We start from the raw sequence: 15093 nt of genomic DNA on the forward strand, positions 1-15093 counted from the left end.
TTTCTTTTTTTTTTTGTGAGACAGTCTCGCTCTGTCGCCCAGGCTGGAGTACAGTAGCATGATCTGGGCTCACTGCAACCTCTGCCTCCCGGGTTAAAGAGATTCTCCTACCTTAGCCTCCTGAGTAGCTGGGACTATAAATGCCTGCCACCATACCTGGCTAATTTTTCTATTTCTAGTAGAGACGGGGCTTCACCATGTTGGCCAGACTGGTCTCGAACTCCTGACTTCAAGTGATCCACCGACCTCAGCCTCCCAGAGTGCTGGGATTACAGATATGAACCACCACACCTAACCTGTTTTATTTTATTTCTTGTAAGTCAAGTTTTCTTTTTGGGGGAACAGCATCTCACTCTGACATCCAGGCTGGAGTGCAGTGGCACGATCATAGCTCACTGCAGCCTTGAATTCCTGGGCTCAAGCAATCTTCCCACTTCAGCCTCCAGGCACATGCCACCACATCTAGTTCATTTTCGTATTTTTTTGTAGAGACGGCATCTTGCTATGTTGCCCAGGCTGGTCTTGCACTCCTGGCCACAAGCCATCCTCCTGTCTCAGCCTCCCAAAGAGCTGGGATTACAGACATGAACCCCTGTGCCTGGCCCATGGTTGTTAAAATAGTGAAATGTTTCTGTACTGGCTAGCACTGGTTCCAAACTGTGGATACTTGTGCAGTGCAGATGTTAAATATTTTTAATACCACCAGCATTCTGTGTATACCAGCAACTTTTCTAAGCACTTTACATGTATTCAGACACTTAACATTCACAAGAACTCTATCATTGAGTGCTACAGTCATCCCCGGGTCACAGATGGGAACAATTTAAGCTACAAGATCTCGAGGACAGCGACTGAAGTGGGTTCAGAGTCGGGTCACTCAGGGAATCCTACACAGACTGAAGGGTGACTCGACCCTAAAGCCCCTGCCTCACCAATCCCACCCAACCCTAACCCGTGAGGCCTCTCCTTCCAACGGGCCCATGTCCTGAAACTCATCTCCCTGTGGTATCATCAGTGCAGCCAAGTGCTCCCATTTGAAATTCCACAGCACATCATCAATATCCATCAACAGAAGAGCACAGAAATAAACCGCACCATCTCTGTTATGGACCAAAAGGCACCAGGTCGGGAGAATGAATTGAAGCTATACAGCATAGCACAGAGAGGCCCCCAAAGCAGGGCACTAAAAGACAAAAATCATGCTGCCATGTAGGCCCATTTAGGTAAAAACAGATATGGTAATAATATCACACACACACAGACAAACATATATAATGGCCAGGCATGGTGGCTCATGCCTGTAATCCCAGCACTTTGGGAGGCCAAGGCAGGTGGATCACCTGAGGTCAGGAGTTCAAGACCAGCCTGGCCAATGTGGTGAAGCCTCGTCTCTAATAAAAACACAAAAATTAGCTGGGTGTGGTGGTGGGCACCTGTAATCCCAGCTGCTCGGGAGGCTGAGGCAGGAGAATTGCTTGAACCCGGGAGGCAGAGGTTGCAGTGAGCCAAGATTGCACCATTACACTCCAGCCTGGGCAGCAAAGTGTCACTCCATCTCAACAAACAAAAAAACCCCACATATATAAAAACCAAACCTAACTACACCATTAATCAGGTCTGTATATACATACATAGAAAATTCTAGAAGGAGTTGCTTCTATATATTTGCAGTGGTTGAGAGAGTAGGGAAGGGGGTATCCCCTTTTAAGTACTTTGTATGATTTAAACTTTTTTTTTTTTTTTTTTTGAGACAGGGTCTCACTCTGTTGCCCAGGCTGGAGTGCAGTGGCACAATCATGGCTCACTATAGCCTCGACCTCCTGGGCTCAGGTGATCCTCATGCTTCAGCCTCCCAAGTAGCTGGGACTACAGGCACGCATCACCACACAATGCTAACTTATCCATTTGTGGTAGAGACGGGGTTTCACCATGTCTCCAAGGCTAGTCTTGAATTGCTAAGCTCAGGCGATCCACCCAACTTGGCTTCCCAAAATGCTGAAATTACAGGGGTGAGCCCGGCTTGAACTTTTTTATAACAAGAAACCACACTCTATTACTTGTGTATTTAAACATTTTAAAATACAAAATATCTCCAAAAATAAAAATCTGAAAGGCGGGCATGGTGGTTCACACCTGTAATCCCAACACTTTGAGAGGCTGAGGCAACAGGATCACTTAAGCCCAGGAGTTTGAGACCAGCCTGGGCAACAGAGCAAGGCCCCATCTTAGAAATTAATTACTTATTTTAATTTAAATAAAGACATTAACACCATGTCTGGTACAAGGTAAGACCTAATAAGAGGGAAAAAAGTAGGGGGTATTTTGCACTCAACTCTTGAAAGCTGAGTCTTACACACACATAATAAACAAGACGATGGGAAACAAAGATTCTCAGAGGCTCCCAGACCTTCTGATTCCAGTCACCGGCCTACAAGGTCTAACCATGTGTCAGGAGCTCTCAATCTTGGCCGCCCAATATAACGACCTGGGAAGCTGTACATCTTGATGTCCAGACCCCACTCACGATAAGTGAATCAGAATCCCAGATACGGGGCCTGGGCATCAGCATTTGTTAAAGCTCCCCAGGTGACTCCAACTGGCAGGCAAGGATGAGAACCCCAGGGACTGAACAGAAGGAACTGGACTAAAATCTGCAAGGAGAGGCTCCTGCCTAGGGCCTGGCTTGGGGGCCCGCAGAGACACACGCCTTACCTGATACGTCTTGGTCTTCATCGCCATCACAGCATTGACGGGCACCATGAGGACCATCACGGCCACTCCAGCCAGGATGGGAGGGCCCAGGTTCTAAGGAAGGAAAGGAGACTCTTAATCACTCACCAGACAGGAGAAAGCAGGGCCCTTAACAGCTTCCCGGCTGATTAATCCCATGTGGATGCTGCTGACCAAGTTCAGGACAAGGTGTGTTACTTTTACCCCACAATAGGGTGTTAAGAGCCTGTGGTTTCATTCCTGAGCATCTCTCTGGGTCCTCTCAATCCCTTGAAGAATAAGCAAGTCCATGCTCCTTTCTCCCAAGCGCCTGGGGCCACATGAGTTGTGTAAATTACAACTTTAGAATTCTAATTTTTTTTCTTTTTTTTTTTTTTTTTTGGAGATGAGATTTCGCTATGTTGCCCAGGCTGCAGTACAGTGGCTATGTGTATCAGTGATCCACCTACTTCAGTCTCCAAAGTAGCTGGGACTACAGGTAAGCATTAGGTCTTGCCACACTGCCCAGGTTGGTCTTCAACTCCTGGGCTCCAGCAATCCTCCCAATTCAGCCTCCCAAGTAGCTATGACTACAGTCACACCACCATGCCCAGCTAATTTTTTTTTGTTGTTTTTTTTTGTAGGGACAAGGTCTCACTATGTTTCCCAAGCTGGTCTCGAACTCATGGGCTCAAGCGATCTTCCCACCTCTGCCTCCCAAGCAGCTGGGATTACAGGTGCGAGCCACCACGCCCAGCTTAGATTTTTAGAAAGTAATAAGGTAGTAAGCAGAGAAGTGTGAACATGACCACCTGACTGCTTATCCTGCTTGAAGGCTACTTACAAGTTTAGCCCTTGGCTAGTGTCTGCATACTTGCAGGGCTTCCACCAATAACAGAATTGGTAAGAGTGGCTCAGTGTGCCTCACCTGTTTGTACCAACAATATGGTTTATGCTGAACACCGCTTTCCCTCTAGGAGTCTAGACTTTTGGTATGTGCCAAGCAAAGGGTGCTTATGTGACCTGCCCCTAAAAAACCCCAAGCACTGGGCTCCTACCAAGCTTCCCTGGTTGGCAACATTTCACATGCATCATCATAATGGTGGCCGGAGAATTAGTGCACCTGTGTGACTCTGCTGGGGACTCCCAGAAACCTCTACCTGGCTTCCTTTGAACACTGCCCCATGTGTTCCTTAATCTTTGCTAATTTTGCTGTATTAACTTATAGCCTTGTGGCCAGGTGCAGTGACTCACACCTGTAATCCCATCACTTTGGGAGGACAAAGTGGGAAGATAGCTTGAGGGTGTAAGTTCGAGACCAGCCTGGGCAACATAGCGAGACCCCATTTCTAAAAAAATAAATAAATAACTTAGCCAGGCATGGTGGCGTGAACCTGTGGTATCCAGCTAGATGAGAGGACAAAGTGGGAAAACTCCTTGAGACCAGGAATTTAAGGCTGCAGTGAGCTATGATCCCATCACTGTACTCCAGCATGGGCAACAGAGCAAGACTCTGTCCCTTAAAAGGAAAAACAAAGTAACAAAAAAACAAGACAGCCCCCACAACAAAGAACTGTCTGGTCCCAAGTGTCAACAGTGCTGAGCTCAAGCAACTACCATCTAAAACAAGATGTGATGTTAGACAATTTTCTTAATGGTTCATAAACCAATCCTGAAGCCAATTCAATTCTAAAAGAAATGTTCCAAAAATATTTTTCCCATAGTAGCACTTTTGTGAAAGTAGATTCCCCAAGACATCTGCTTGAAAAGACATTCATTCAGATTTTTATTTTTTCTTCTAGAGACAGGGTCTTGTCTTGCCACCCAGGTAGGAGTGCAGTGGTGTGATCCGAGCTCACTGCAGCCTCTGAACTCCTAGGCTCAAGCAATCCTCCTGCCTCAGCCTCCAGGGTAGCTGGGACCACAGGTAGGCACCACCACACCCAGCTAATTTTTTTTTTTTTGTAGAGACAGGGTCTTACTATGTTACCCAGGCTGGTCTCAAACTCTTGACTTCAAGCAATCCTTCCACCTCAGCCTCCCAAAGTGCTGGGATTACAGGCACATTCCACCTACATCTGTGCCCAGCCAATTAGATAATTAAATTCTGGTGTTTTTTTCTGAGTGTTATTATTAGAAACACTTTACTCACCTTCTGCTCTACAGATGTATAAAAAAAGCAAACTACAGACAAATAAACCAGTAATTTTTTCCTCTTCCTTTTTCTCTCTTTTTTTTTTTTTTGAGACAGAATCTCGCTCTGTTGCCCAAGCTGGAGTGCAGTGGCGCAATCTCAGCTCAATGCAACCTCTGCCTCCCGGATTCAGGCCATTCTCCTGCCTCGGCCACCCAAGTAGCTGAGATTATAGGCATGTACCACCATGCCCAGCTAACGTTTATATTTTTAATAGAGACAGGGTTTTGCCATGTTGGCCAGGCTGGTCTCCTGGCCTCAGATGATCCACCCACCTCAGCCTCCCAAAGTGTTCAGATCACAGGCATGAGCCATTTCGTTCAGCCCTTCTCTTTCAATAACAGGTAATAATTTGAGCTGTGCCCATTATGCACCAGGCCCTGCTGGGGTTGTACCCACGGAAGACACAAAAGTCAGCTGCTGTGTGTCTGCAAGTAGCTAACATGTTACCCGTCAAAGAGGGGGCAGTACACTGAGCATGAAAAAAAAAAAAAAAAACTATTTCAGAAAGTGGGCCGGGCACGGGGGCTCACGCCTGTAATTCCAACACTTGGGGAGACCACAGAGGGTAGATCAGCCTCGCCAACATGGTGAAACTCCGTCTCTTACTAAAAATACAAAAAAAAAAGAAAAATTAGTGGGCTTGGTGGTGTAGGCCTGTAGTCCCAGCTACTCGGGAGACTGAGGCAGGAGAACTGCTTGAACCTGGGTGGCAGAGGTTGCAGTGAGCCGAGATGGCACACTGCACTCCAGCCCAGGCAACAGAGCATGACTCCGTATCAAAAAAAAAAAAAAAACTACTCCAGAAAGTATTATTAGATGAGTTCCTATACTAAAGTTACTGGGATTCAAAATTCAAAAAAACGAGAAAGTCCATCTAATTAAGAGGGGAGGGGAAATCAATGCAAGTAGTGTCTGCTACAGCCTGGGGGGGATGAGCAGGCTTAAATCAATTAGGAAGGAAGGAAAGGCAGGTGACAAAGACCCAGAAGTGACAAAGCACAAGGCATGTGTTGTGCTATGAGCCTCTTTGCTCATCATCATTTTATTTTGGGAACTCTCCCTCCTCACATGGAAGGGCTGTCAATCACATCTCTTCTGCCATGGGAGAGGACATGTGACCCAGGCTGGCCAATCAGTGAACTCTGCCTCCTGGGCTACAGTGATGTGGTTCAGGGGTGTGAACAGGACCAAGCCAGGCCAATCAGAGTGCTCTCTGAGACTGACTCTGGCTGTGCAGAGAAATACTGCCTTGTCTTTTCTCTGGCACCTTTATCTGTCAGGATGTTATCAGCCCAAAGCTATGGAGCCCTGTGGGGAAGTACCACTGAGAATGATGTCAACTCAGAGGACAAGAGGGCTAGGAAATGATGAGTGAGTGAGTGAAACTGAGTACTGACAACATTGCCTGATCTCCTGGATCAATCCACACCTGAAGCTAGTCCCCAGATTTCTGAGATACATGCAGCCCCAAAGTTCCCTTTATTTACTTAGGCTACTTTAAGATAGATGTCTATCCCTTGCAATTGAGAGAATTTTGACCACCATAATTAGGGACCAGTGAATAAGTGAGTCTGGTCAGCGTTTGGGAGGATTCAACGGGAGAAATATGTGTCCATTGTAGGGGAGTTAATTACTGACACTGTCAAGGAAAGAGAAAATGAAAACGCCAGGCCACCAAGGAGAACATCAATCTGACAATTCAGGAAAGAAACAAAATACCGAGGAATTGGTTAACAGGCTGGAAAATAAGATATGAACGACAGCCGCAACTGCCAGGGAGCTATACATGCCATTACCACCAACACCCACTCCCTCAGCCCGCTGCCCACACGTACGAGTCCCTCCCTGCATGCAAAGGGGAACGGCGTCAAACACACACCCGCCACAGGAGGTAGAGAGCAAGGATGACCTGCAGGGGGGCTGACCAGATCATGTTAATGTATGTGGCCAAGTCCATGAACCTCTGGGCGTCCACAGACATGAGGTTGACGATCTCCCCGACCGTGGAGGATTTTCTGGCTGCATTGGTGATCACCAGGGCCTGTGGGACAAAGGAGAGGGAAGGTGGGTGAGTGCGGCGGGTGAACAGGCCTGACTCTCCCTCCAGGCCCATGGAGAGGAAGGAGACTTTCAGGGGCGGAAATGCCGCAGAGATCTCTGCTCCTGCCCTCCTGACCTATCTGTCTGCCCAGGATGCCTCTGTCATCTCAAAGCCCACATTCTTATTGGTGCTGCCTCCCAACCTCGAACTCATCAACTGGCAAGGGACCCTAGGCGTCCTCGAAACCAGGTCTTCACATGCTTTAATGTGCACACATGCAGCCGGGTTTTTTTGGGGGGAGGGGTAAGGGGTGGGGGGAGTTGTTTCAGATCCTGCAGGTCTGGGATGTGGCCTGGGATTCTTCATTTCTACTGTTTCCATGCTGCGCCAATGCTGCTGGTCCCAGAACCCACTGAAGGACCGAGGGTCTGGGCCAGGGTCTCTAAGTCTTGGCATTCTTGACATCTGGGGCTGGATAATTCTTTGGGGGTCTATCTTGTACACTGTAGGAGGTTTACCAGCATCCCTGGCCTCCACTCACTACATGCCCTCACCCCCAGTTGGAACAACCAAAAATGCCCCCAGATATTGCCAAACATGCCCTGGAGGCCGGGGTGCAAATCTCCCTGGCCCTCAAACATGGTTGCACACTATTGTCTGCTGAGTTTTAAAAACACTAAGACATTAGCAGGTGTGGTGATGCACGCCTCTGGTCCCAGCTACATGGGGGACTGAGCTGGCAGGATCGCTTGAGCCCAGGAGGTGGAGGCTGCAGTGAGTCAAGATCGTGCCACTACACTCCAGCCTGGGTGACAGACCGAGACCCTGTCTCAAAAAATAAAAATAAATGAAAAATAAAAACACTGACACCTGGGTGCAACCACAGCAATCTCAATTTCACTGGTCTGGTACAACCTAGGTGTCAGGAAGTTTTTTCGAGACGGAGTCTTGCTCTGTCACCCAGGCTGGAGTGCAGTGGCCGGATCTCAGCTCACTGCAAGCTCCGCCTCCCGGGTTTACGCCATTCTCCTGCCTCAGCCTCCCGAGTAGCTGGGACTACAGGCGCCCGCCACCTCGCCCGGCTAAGTTTTTGTATTTTTAGTAGAGACGGGGTTTCACTGTGTTAGCCAGGATGGTCTCGATCTCCTGACCTCGTGATCCGCCCGTCTCGGCCTCCCAAAGTGCTGGGATTACAGGCTTGAGCCACCGCGCCCGGCCAAGCGATTCTTTTAACTCAACCTCGTGAGTAGCTGGGACTACAGGTGCACACCACCATACCTGGCTAATTTTTTTTATTTTCTGCAGAGTGGGGTCTTGTTATATTGACCAGGCTGGTATTGAACTTCCAGCCTCCAGTGATTCTCCCATCTTGGTCTCCCAAACTGCTGGGATTACAGGCATGAGTCACAGTGCCTGGCCTGTAGCAGTTTAAGCTCCCCAGGTGAGTCTAATTCACAGACAGGCCTGAGAATCACCCTTCTAGTTCATCAAGTATCTGCGAGACTGCCTCTTCCTAACCTATAGGCCAAGCAGTTTCCTTGACCTCGAGATAAAAAAAAAAAAAATGTATAGGGATCAAGAAGATAATTTGGTTCCTTTGAAACTGGATGTACACAAATGCCTGCTACATACTCTTATCATGCAAGGAATGTGCCACCTGCTCAGTTCAAATTAAGAGTGACAACAGGCTGGGTGCAGTGCCTTATGCCTGTAATCCCAGCACTTTGGGAGCCTGAGGCAGGTGGATCACCTGAGGTCAGCGGTTCAAGATCAGCCCGGCCAACATGGCGAAACCCTGTCTCTATTAAAAATACAAAAATTAGCAGGTTATGGTGGCAGGCACCTGTAGTCTCAGCTACTTAGGAGGCTGAGGCAGAAGAATTGCTTGAACTCAGGAGGTGGAAGTTGCAGTGAGCCAATATCATGCCACTGCACTCTAGTCTGGGGGACAGAGTGAGACTCACTCTCAAAAAAAAAGAAAAACAAGAGTGACAGTAAACTGAAACACAGAATGTCAACAGCAGAACGAGGATCCAAATTGGATTTCCCCACATGGAGGGCCACCAATCCATCTAAGAAACTCAACTACCCAGAGCTGATACACAAGGACATGTACACGCCAACCCTTGAAATCAGCTTTGCTAACGTACAATGCCTGATGCCCAGTGTCCACGCCACCTAAGGCCACGGCAGTTGCCCTCATCCTACTGCTCCGGAAGCTGGGCTGGAAATCCCCACGCTGGTCCCAGAGTAACCCAGGGCTGCAGGAGGGGATGTCAAAGTCGGGCCACATGCCAATGGCACAGCGCCCCCTACCTTCCGATAGACAGCCCCAATGACGGCGGTCTTGATCCTCATGCCACTGACGAAGCAGATGTGGAAGTACTGGTGCAGCACCAGGGTCTGCAGGCAGGCAGCGACGAACAGCAGCGCGGTGTAGAAGTAGCCCTGCCAGTCTGGGGCCTTTGTGTCATTCACGAAGTTGATGAGCAACCTGCAAAGGAGCAAAGAGAGGGCCTGGAATGACTTGTGACATGTGGGGGCAGGGAAAAGGGCTTCAGTGTTGGCATTCCAACTTTCTCCTGAGCCAGACAGGCTAGACACTATCACTTCAGTTTCACAGATGGAAAAACAAGTCCACAGCGGTGATCTGGCTGTGCAGGTGGCCCAAACTGCTCATAACACAGGCCTCTGTCTTGGGGTTGTGTACTAAATACTCTAGCTCTCTCTCATCACCAGCAAGTCCCAAAGGAATTGCACAGGGAACACCAGGGAAAGAGGTAGGGAGGGAAAGAGAATGAATGTGTAGCCCCTAAGTCACAGAGCAGCACAGAGCCAGGGAGGAGAGAGGCAACCTCCTTTCTGACTCCCCGGTTCCTGGTTGCAGTTTTGTTTTGTTTTTTTTTTCTTTTTTTTTTTGGAGACAAAATCTCACTCTGTCGCCAAGGCTGGAGTTCAGTGAAGCGATCTTGGCTCGCTGCACCCTCTGCCTCCTGGGTTCAAGCAATTCTTATGCCTCAGCCTTCCGAGTAGCTGGGATTACAGGTATGTGCCACCACGCCCAGCTAATTTTTGTATTTTTAGCAGATGGTTTTGCCATGTTGGCCAGGCTGGTCTTGAACACTTGACCTCAGGTGATCTGCCCGCCTCAGCCTCCCAAAGTGCTGGGATTACAGGCACGAGCCACTGCGCCCAACCCTGGTTGCATTTTTTCATGAGATCTGCTGGCATTTCCTTGCTCTTGGTTTCCCAAGACAATGCCATATCCTCCCCATTTGGGTTTCAGGGGAGCCTAGTGGGTTTCTGTTACTTGCAAAGTGGTCTTCACTAACATGGTAATTAAGTAAAGCGTAAAGCAAAGCTAGGCAGTGACCGTGGCTCACATCTGCAATCCCAGCACTTTGGGAGGCCGAGGCAGGAGGATTGCTTGAAGTCAGGAGCTCGAGACCAGCCTGACCAACATTAAAAAGCAAGACCCTGTCTCTACTTTTTTCAAAAAAGCTAAGGTAAAATGGAGATATCTGGCTATGAACCCACTTCAGGACACAGCATGACCCTGGGGTTATGACTGATGCAAATGAAAGACCAAACCCAAGGAGGGAAAACAGAGCCCACCTGGGAGGAAAAGGGTCTTACTTTAAGATCTCCGGCCCGGAAAACATCATCAGGTCGTGGATGGCCTTAAAGAAGAAGCTCATGAGGAAGTAGGGCCCAAAGGTCTTGTATAACACCTTAAACAGGGAGGGGTTCCACTCCTTCTGTGGGGACTTGACAATCAAAGCCTCCACCTCCTCATTCGCATCCACCTTGGAACTGTCTTTCGGCTGGGCAGGATCCTTGGAAGAGTACACGACCTTCACTGGCTGCCTGGAACACAAGGAGGTGAAGCTGTTGTGGTATCTGCCAGTGATGCAGCCCCCCCCACACCGGAGGGATGTGGCCAGGGAAAGTCACCCTTCAGGGAAGGCAGAGTCAAAGACGACAAGCCCAGGGAGAGGGCAGCTCAGCACAGCGGTTACAAACACGGACTCTAGAGCCACTGGCTCAAGGTCTGGCTTGGCCACTGGCCAGCTGCGTGGCTTCAGGCAAGGTCCTTAAACTCTCTGGGCCTCAGTTTCCTCCTCTGTGAAATGAGGATAAAAGCAGGACCTCCCTCCAAGGTAGGTAAGATTAAACGAGTTGAGTAAGTGAAAGACTGAGAAAACTGATGGCTCCAAACTGATCTAGAGTCAAGGTAATCCCTATCAAAACCCCAGCTGGCTTCCAGGTAGAAATTAATGAGCTAACTCTAAAATTCACATGGAAACTCAAGGATCCACAACAGTCAAAACGATCATGAAAAATAAGAACCAAGTTGGAGGATTCACAGTTCCTGATTTCAAAACAATACAAAACAACAATCATGGCCAGGCATGGTGGTTCACACCTGTAATCCCAGCACTTTGGGAGGCCAAGGCGGGTGGATCACTTGGGGTCAGGAGTTTGAGACCAGCCTGACCAACACAGTGAAACCCCATCTCTACTAAAAATACAAAAATTAGCAGGGTGTGGTGGCAGGTGCCTGTAATCCCAGCTACTTGGGAGGCTGAGGCAGGAGAATTACTTGAACCTGGGAGGTGGAGGTTGCTGTGAGCCCAGATTGCACCATTGTCTCAAAAACAAAGAACAACAATAGGCCAGGTACAGTGGCTCCTGCCTGTAATCCCAGCACTTTGGGAGGCCGAGGTGGGCAGATCACCTAAGGTCAAGAGTTCAAGACCAGCCTGACCAACATGGAGAAATCCTGTCTCTACTAAAAATACAAAATTAGCCAGGCATGGTGGCGCATACCTGTAATCCCAGCTACTTGAGAGGCTGAGGCAGGAGAATCGCTTCAACCCAGGAGGCAGAGGCTGTGGTGAGCTGAGATTGCACCACTGCACTCCAGCCTGGGCAAAAAGAGTGAGACTCCATCTCAAAAAAAAAAAAAGAACAACAATAATCAAGACAGGCAAAGTGACAGGCATATATAGATATATAGTTCAATGCAAAAAAAAAAAAAAGAGAGAGAGAGAAAGAGTCCAGCCAGGGCAACACAGCAAGACTCTGTTTCTAAAAAAAAATTTTTTTTTCACTAGGTGCAGTGGTTCATGCCTGTAAACCCAGCACTTTGAGAGGCTGAGGGTGGTGGATCACTTGAGGTCAAGAGTATGAGAACAGCCTGACCAACATGGCAAAACCTCATCTCTACCAAAAATACAAAAAATTAGTCGGGCATGCTGGTGGGTGCTTGTAATCCCAGCTACTTGGGAGGCTAGGAAGAAGAATTGCTTAAACTCAGGAGGAGGAGGAGGTTGCAACGAGCTGAGGTCGCGCCACTGCACTCCAGCCTCAGCACCAGAGCAAGATTCTGTCTTAAAAAGCAAGTAAATAAAATTGACTGTGATGATGACTGCACAACTCTGTGAACACACAAAAAATCAATAAATTGTATGTTCTGCATACATGAATCGTGTGGTATATGAATATCTCAATAAAGCTGTCACCAAAAAAAACTAGTCTTTATCTTACAGGGATTTTTTTTTTTTTTTTTTTTTTGAGATGGAGTCTTGCTCTATCACACAGACTGGAGTGCAACAGTGCGATCTCGACTCACTGCAACCTCTGCCTCCCGGGTTCAAGCAATTCTCCTGCCTCAGCCTCCCAAGTAGCTGGGATTACAGGCGTGCACCACCACACCCAGCTAATTTTCATATTTTTAGTAGAGATAGGGTTTCACCATGTTAGTCAAGCTGGTTTCGAACTCCTCACCTCAAGTGATCTGTCTGCCTCGGCCCCCCAAAGTACTGAGATTATGGGCATGAGCCACTGTGCCTGGCCAATAGTTCATTCTTATACATCAGTTAGTATTCAGTCATGCAGATGCACATAACTAGTACATGTGTGTTCACTTGCTAATATTTGTCTGGCTTACCTCCAGTTCGGGTTATCACAAAGTAGCTAAGAATGTTCCTGTACCAGTCTTTTATGAACATATGTTCTCAGCTCTCTTGGGCGGATGCCTGAGAAGTGAGTGACTAGCGGTATGGTCACTATGTCTAACTTAAAAAAAAAAAAAAACTGCCAAACTCTTCCAGAGTCACAGAAACATTTCACATTCATGCCAGCAGAAACCACAGTCCAAAATGGCCCTAAGCTCTGAGTGGCCATGCACAAAAGAGAACATAAAACCACTACACACAAACCAACGCAGTACCGGGTTTTTAAACCCAAAGGTAGAGCAGGGAGATCACTCACACCTGCCTTTCTTTTTTTTTTTTTTTTTTTTTTTGAGATGGAGTCTCATTCTGCCACCCAGGCTGCAGTCCAGTGGTGCAATCTTGGCTCATTGCAACCTCCACTTTCCGGGTTCAAGCAATTCTTGTGCCTCAGCCCCCCAGTAGCTGGCGAACGCCAACACACCTGGCTAATTTTTGTATTTTTAGTAGAGACAGGGATTCACCATGTTGGCCAGGCCAGTCTCAAACTCATGAACTCAGGTGATCTTCCTGCCTCAGCCTCCCAAAGCGCTGCGATTATAGGCATGAGCCACGATGCCCAGCCGTACCGGACTTTTGAGAGGGAGTCACTCAGGGGTGGAGAGAGGTGGTAAAGGGATCCAGAAAGTCACACAGACCCCTCAGCCCAGGCGTCCCTCACCTGATCCCCGAGCCTAGGACACCCAGCAGCCCTGAGCTGCACAGGCTGTATTCCTTTCTCTGGTTAACTAAAGGGATCTGGGTGTAAGGGGCCACACCAGGAAATTCCAGCCTAGGACAGGGTTTTCCTTGTCACTCTCTCCAGGTTCACAGGGGTTACAGGTGCCAGATCTGGCTTACGCCTCTGGGAATAAAGCAAGCAATCCGTCTACCAGTGTCCCAAGGAAATGACCCCCTGGCCCCATGCTGAGCATCCCTAAACACCAAGGTACTCACAGAGGCAGACCCCTCTCAGGTGGCCCGCTTCCAAGCCCAAAGACCCAGTTCTCACCACATTCTCCCCGGCAAGATGGAAGCGTACAGATGAATAAACACAACTTGTACAACTAAAACCTGCCCAGCATTTACTCAGGACTAAGGCACAGCTTATCATGACATATATCTCACTGAATTCTCAGAAAATGCTCTGGGTAAAAAATGGAGGCTCCAGTCAGGCACAGTGGCTCAGGCCTGTAATCCCAGCACTTTGGGAGGCCAAGGTAGGCGGACTGCTTGAGCACAGCCTGGGCAACATGGCGAGACATCATCTCTACAAAAAAAAAAAAAAAATAGCCAGGTGTGGTGACGCATGCCTGTAGTCCCAGCTACTTGGGAGGCTGAGGTGGGAGGATCACTCCAGCCTAGGAGATGTAGGTTGCAGTGAGCCGAGATCGCGCCACTGTACTCCAGCATGGACGAAAGAGTGACTCCCTGTCTCAAAAAATAAACAAACAGAGGCTCCCAGTGAGGCACGAAGGGACTTCATGGACAGCCCTTGAGGTCCCCATCCTGGTCTCCCTGCTTTCATTCTTGTCCCTAATATCCACCTTCCTCAGGGCGGCTTGGGTTGTCATAAACCAGAACTCAGCTGGGTGTGGTGGCTCACACCTATAATCCCACCTACTTGGGAGGCTAAGGCAGGAGGACTGCTTAAAGCCAGGAGTTGGAGACCAGCCTGAGCAACATAGTAAGACCTGTCTCTATAAAAAAAATTTAAAAAGGCCGGGCGCAGTGGCTCACACCTGTAATCCCAGCACTTTGGGAGGCCGAGGCAGGTGGATCACCTGAGGTCAGGAGTTTGAGACCAGCCTGACCAACATGGAGAAACCCCATCTCTACTAAAGATACAAAATTAGCCAGGTGTGGTGGTACGTGCCTGTAATTCCAGCTACTCGGGAGGCTGAGGCAGGAGAATCACTTGAACCAGGGAGGCGGAGGTTGCAGTGAGCCAAGATCGCGCCACTACACTCCAGCCTGGGCAACAAGAGTAAAACTCCGTCTCAAAAAAATAAATAAAATATAAAACATAAATTAATTAATTAGCCAGGCATGGTGGTGTGCACCTGTAATCCCAGCTACTCTGAAGGATGAGGTGGGAGGATTGTTTGAGCCTGGAATTTCCAGGCTGCAATGAGCTGTGATCATGCCAC

At 48.5% G+C, this 15093-nt stretch overlaps 1 protein-coding gene across 2 annotated transcripts in view; it reads right to left on the reverse strand.

The window, feature by feature from the left end:
• ABCC1 (ATP binding cassette subfamily C member 1) overlaps window positions 1-15093 on the reverse strand; it is a 192735-nt gene that overhangs the window by 88586 nt on the left and 89056 nt on the right. For both annotated transcript variants that reach the window (XM_017953218.3, XM_021931786.2), the window contains 4 exons: window positions 10584-10814; window positions 9264-9441; window positions 6786-6947; window positions 2713-2805 (listed from right to left, as the gene is read on the reverse strand). In XM_017953218.3, the coding sequence (XP_017808707.2) occupies window positions 2713-2805; window positions 6786-6947; window positions 9264-9441; window positions 10584-10814 (664 nt within the window). The remainder of the gene's footprint in view (window positions 1-2712; window positions 2806-6785; window positions 6948-9263; window positions 9442-10583; window positions 10815-15093) is intronic.

This window comes from Papio anubis, chromosome 18 (assembly GCF_008728515.1).
Source record: "Papio anubis isolate 15944 chromosome 18, Panubis1.0, whole genome shotgun sequence".
Classification (NCBI taxonomy): domain Eukaryota; kingdom Metazoa; phylum Chordata; class Mammalia; order Primates; family Cercopithecidae; genus Papio; species Papio anubis.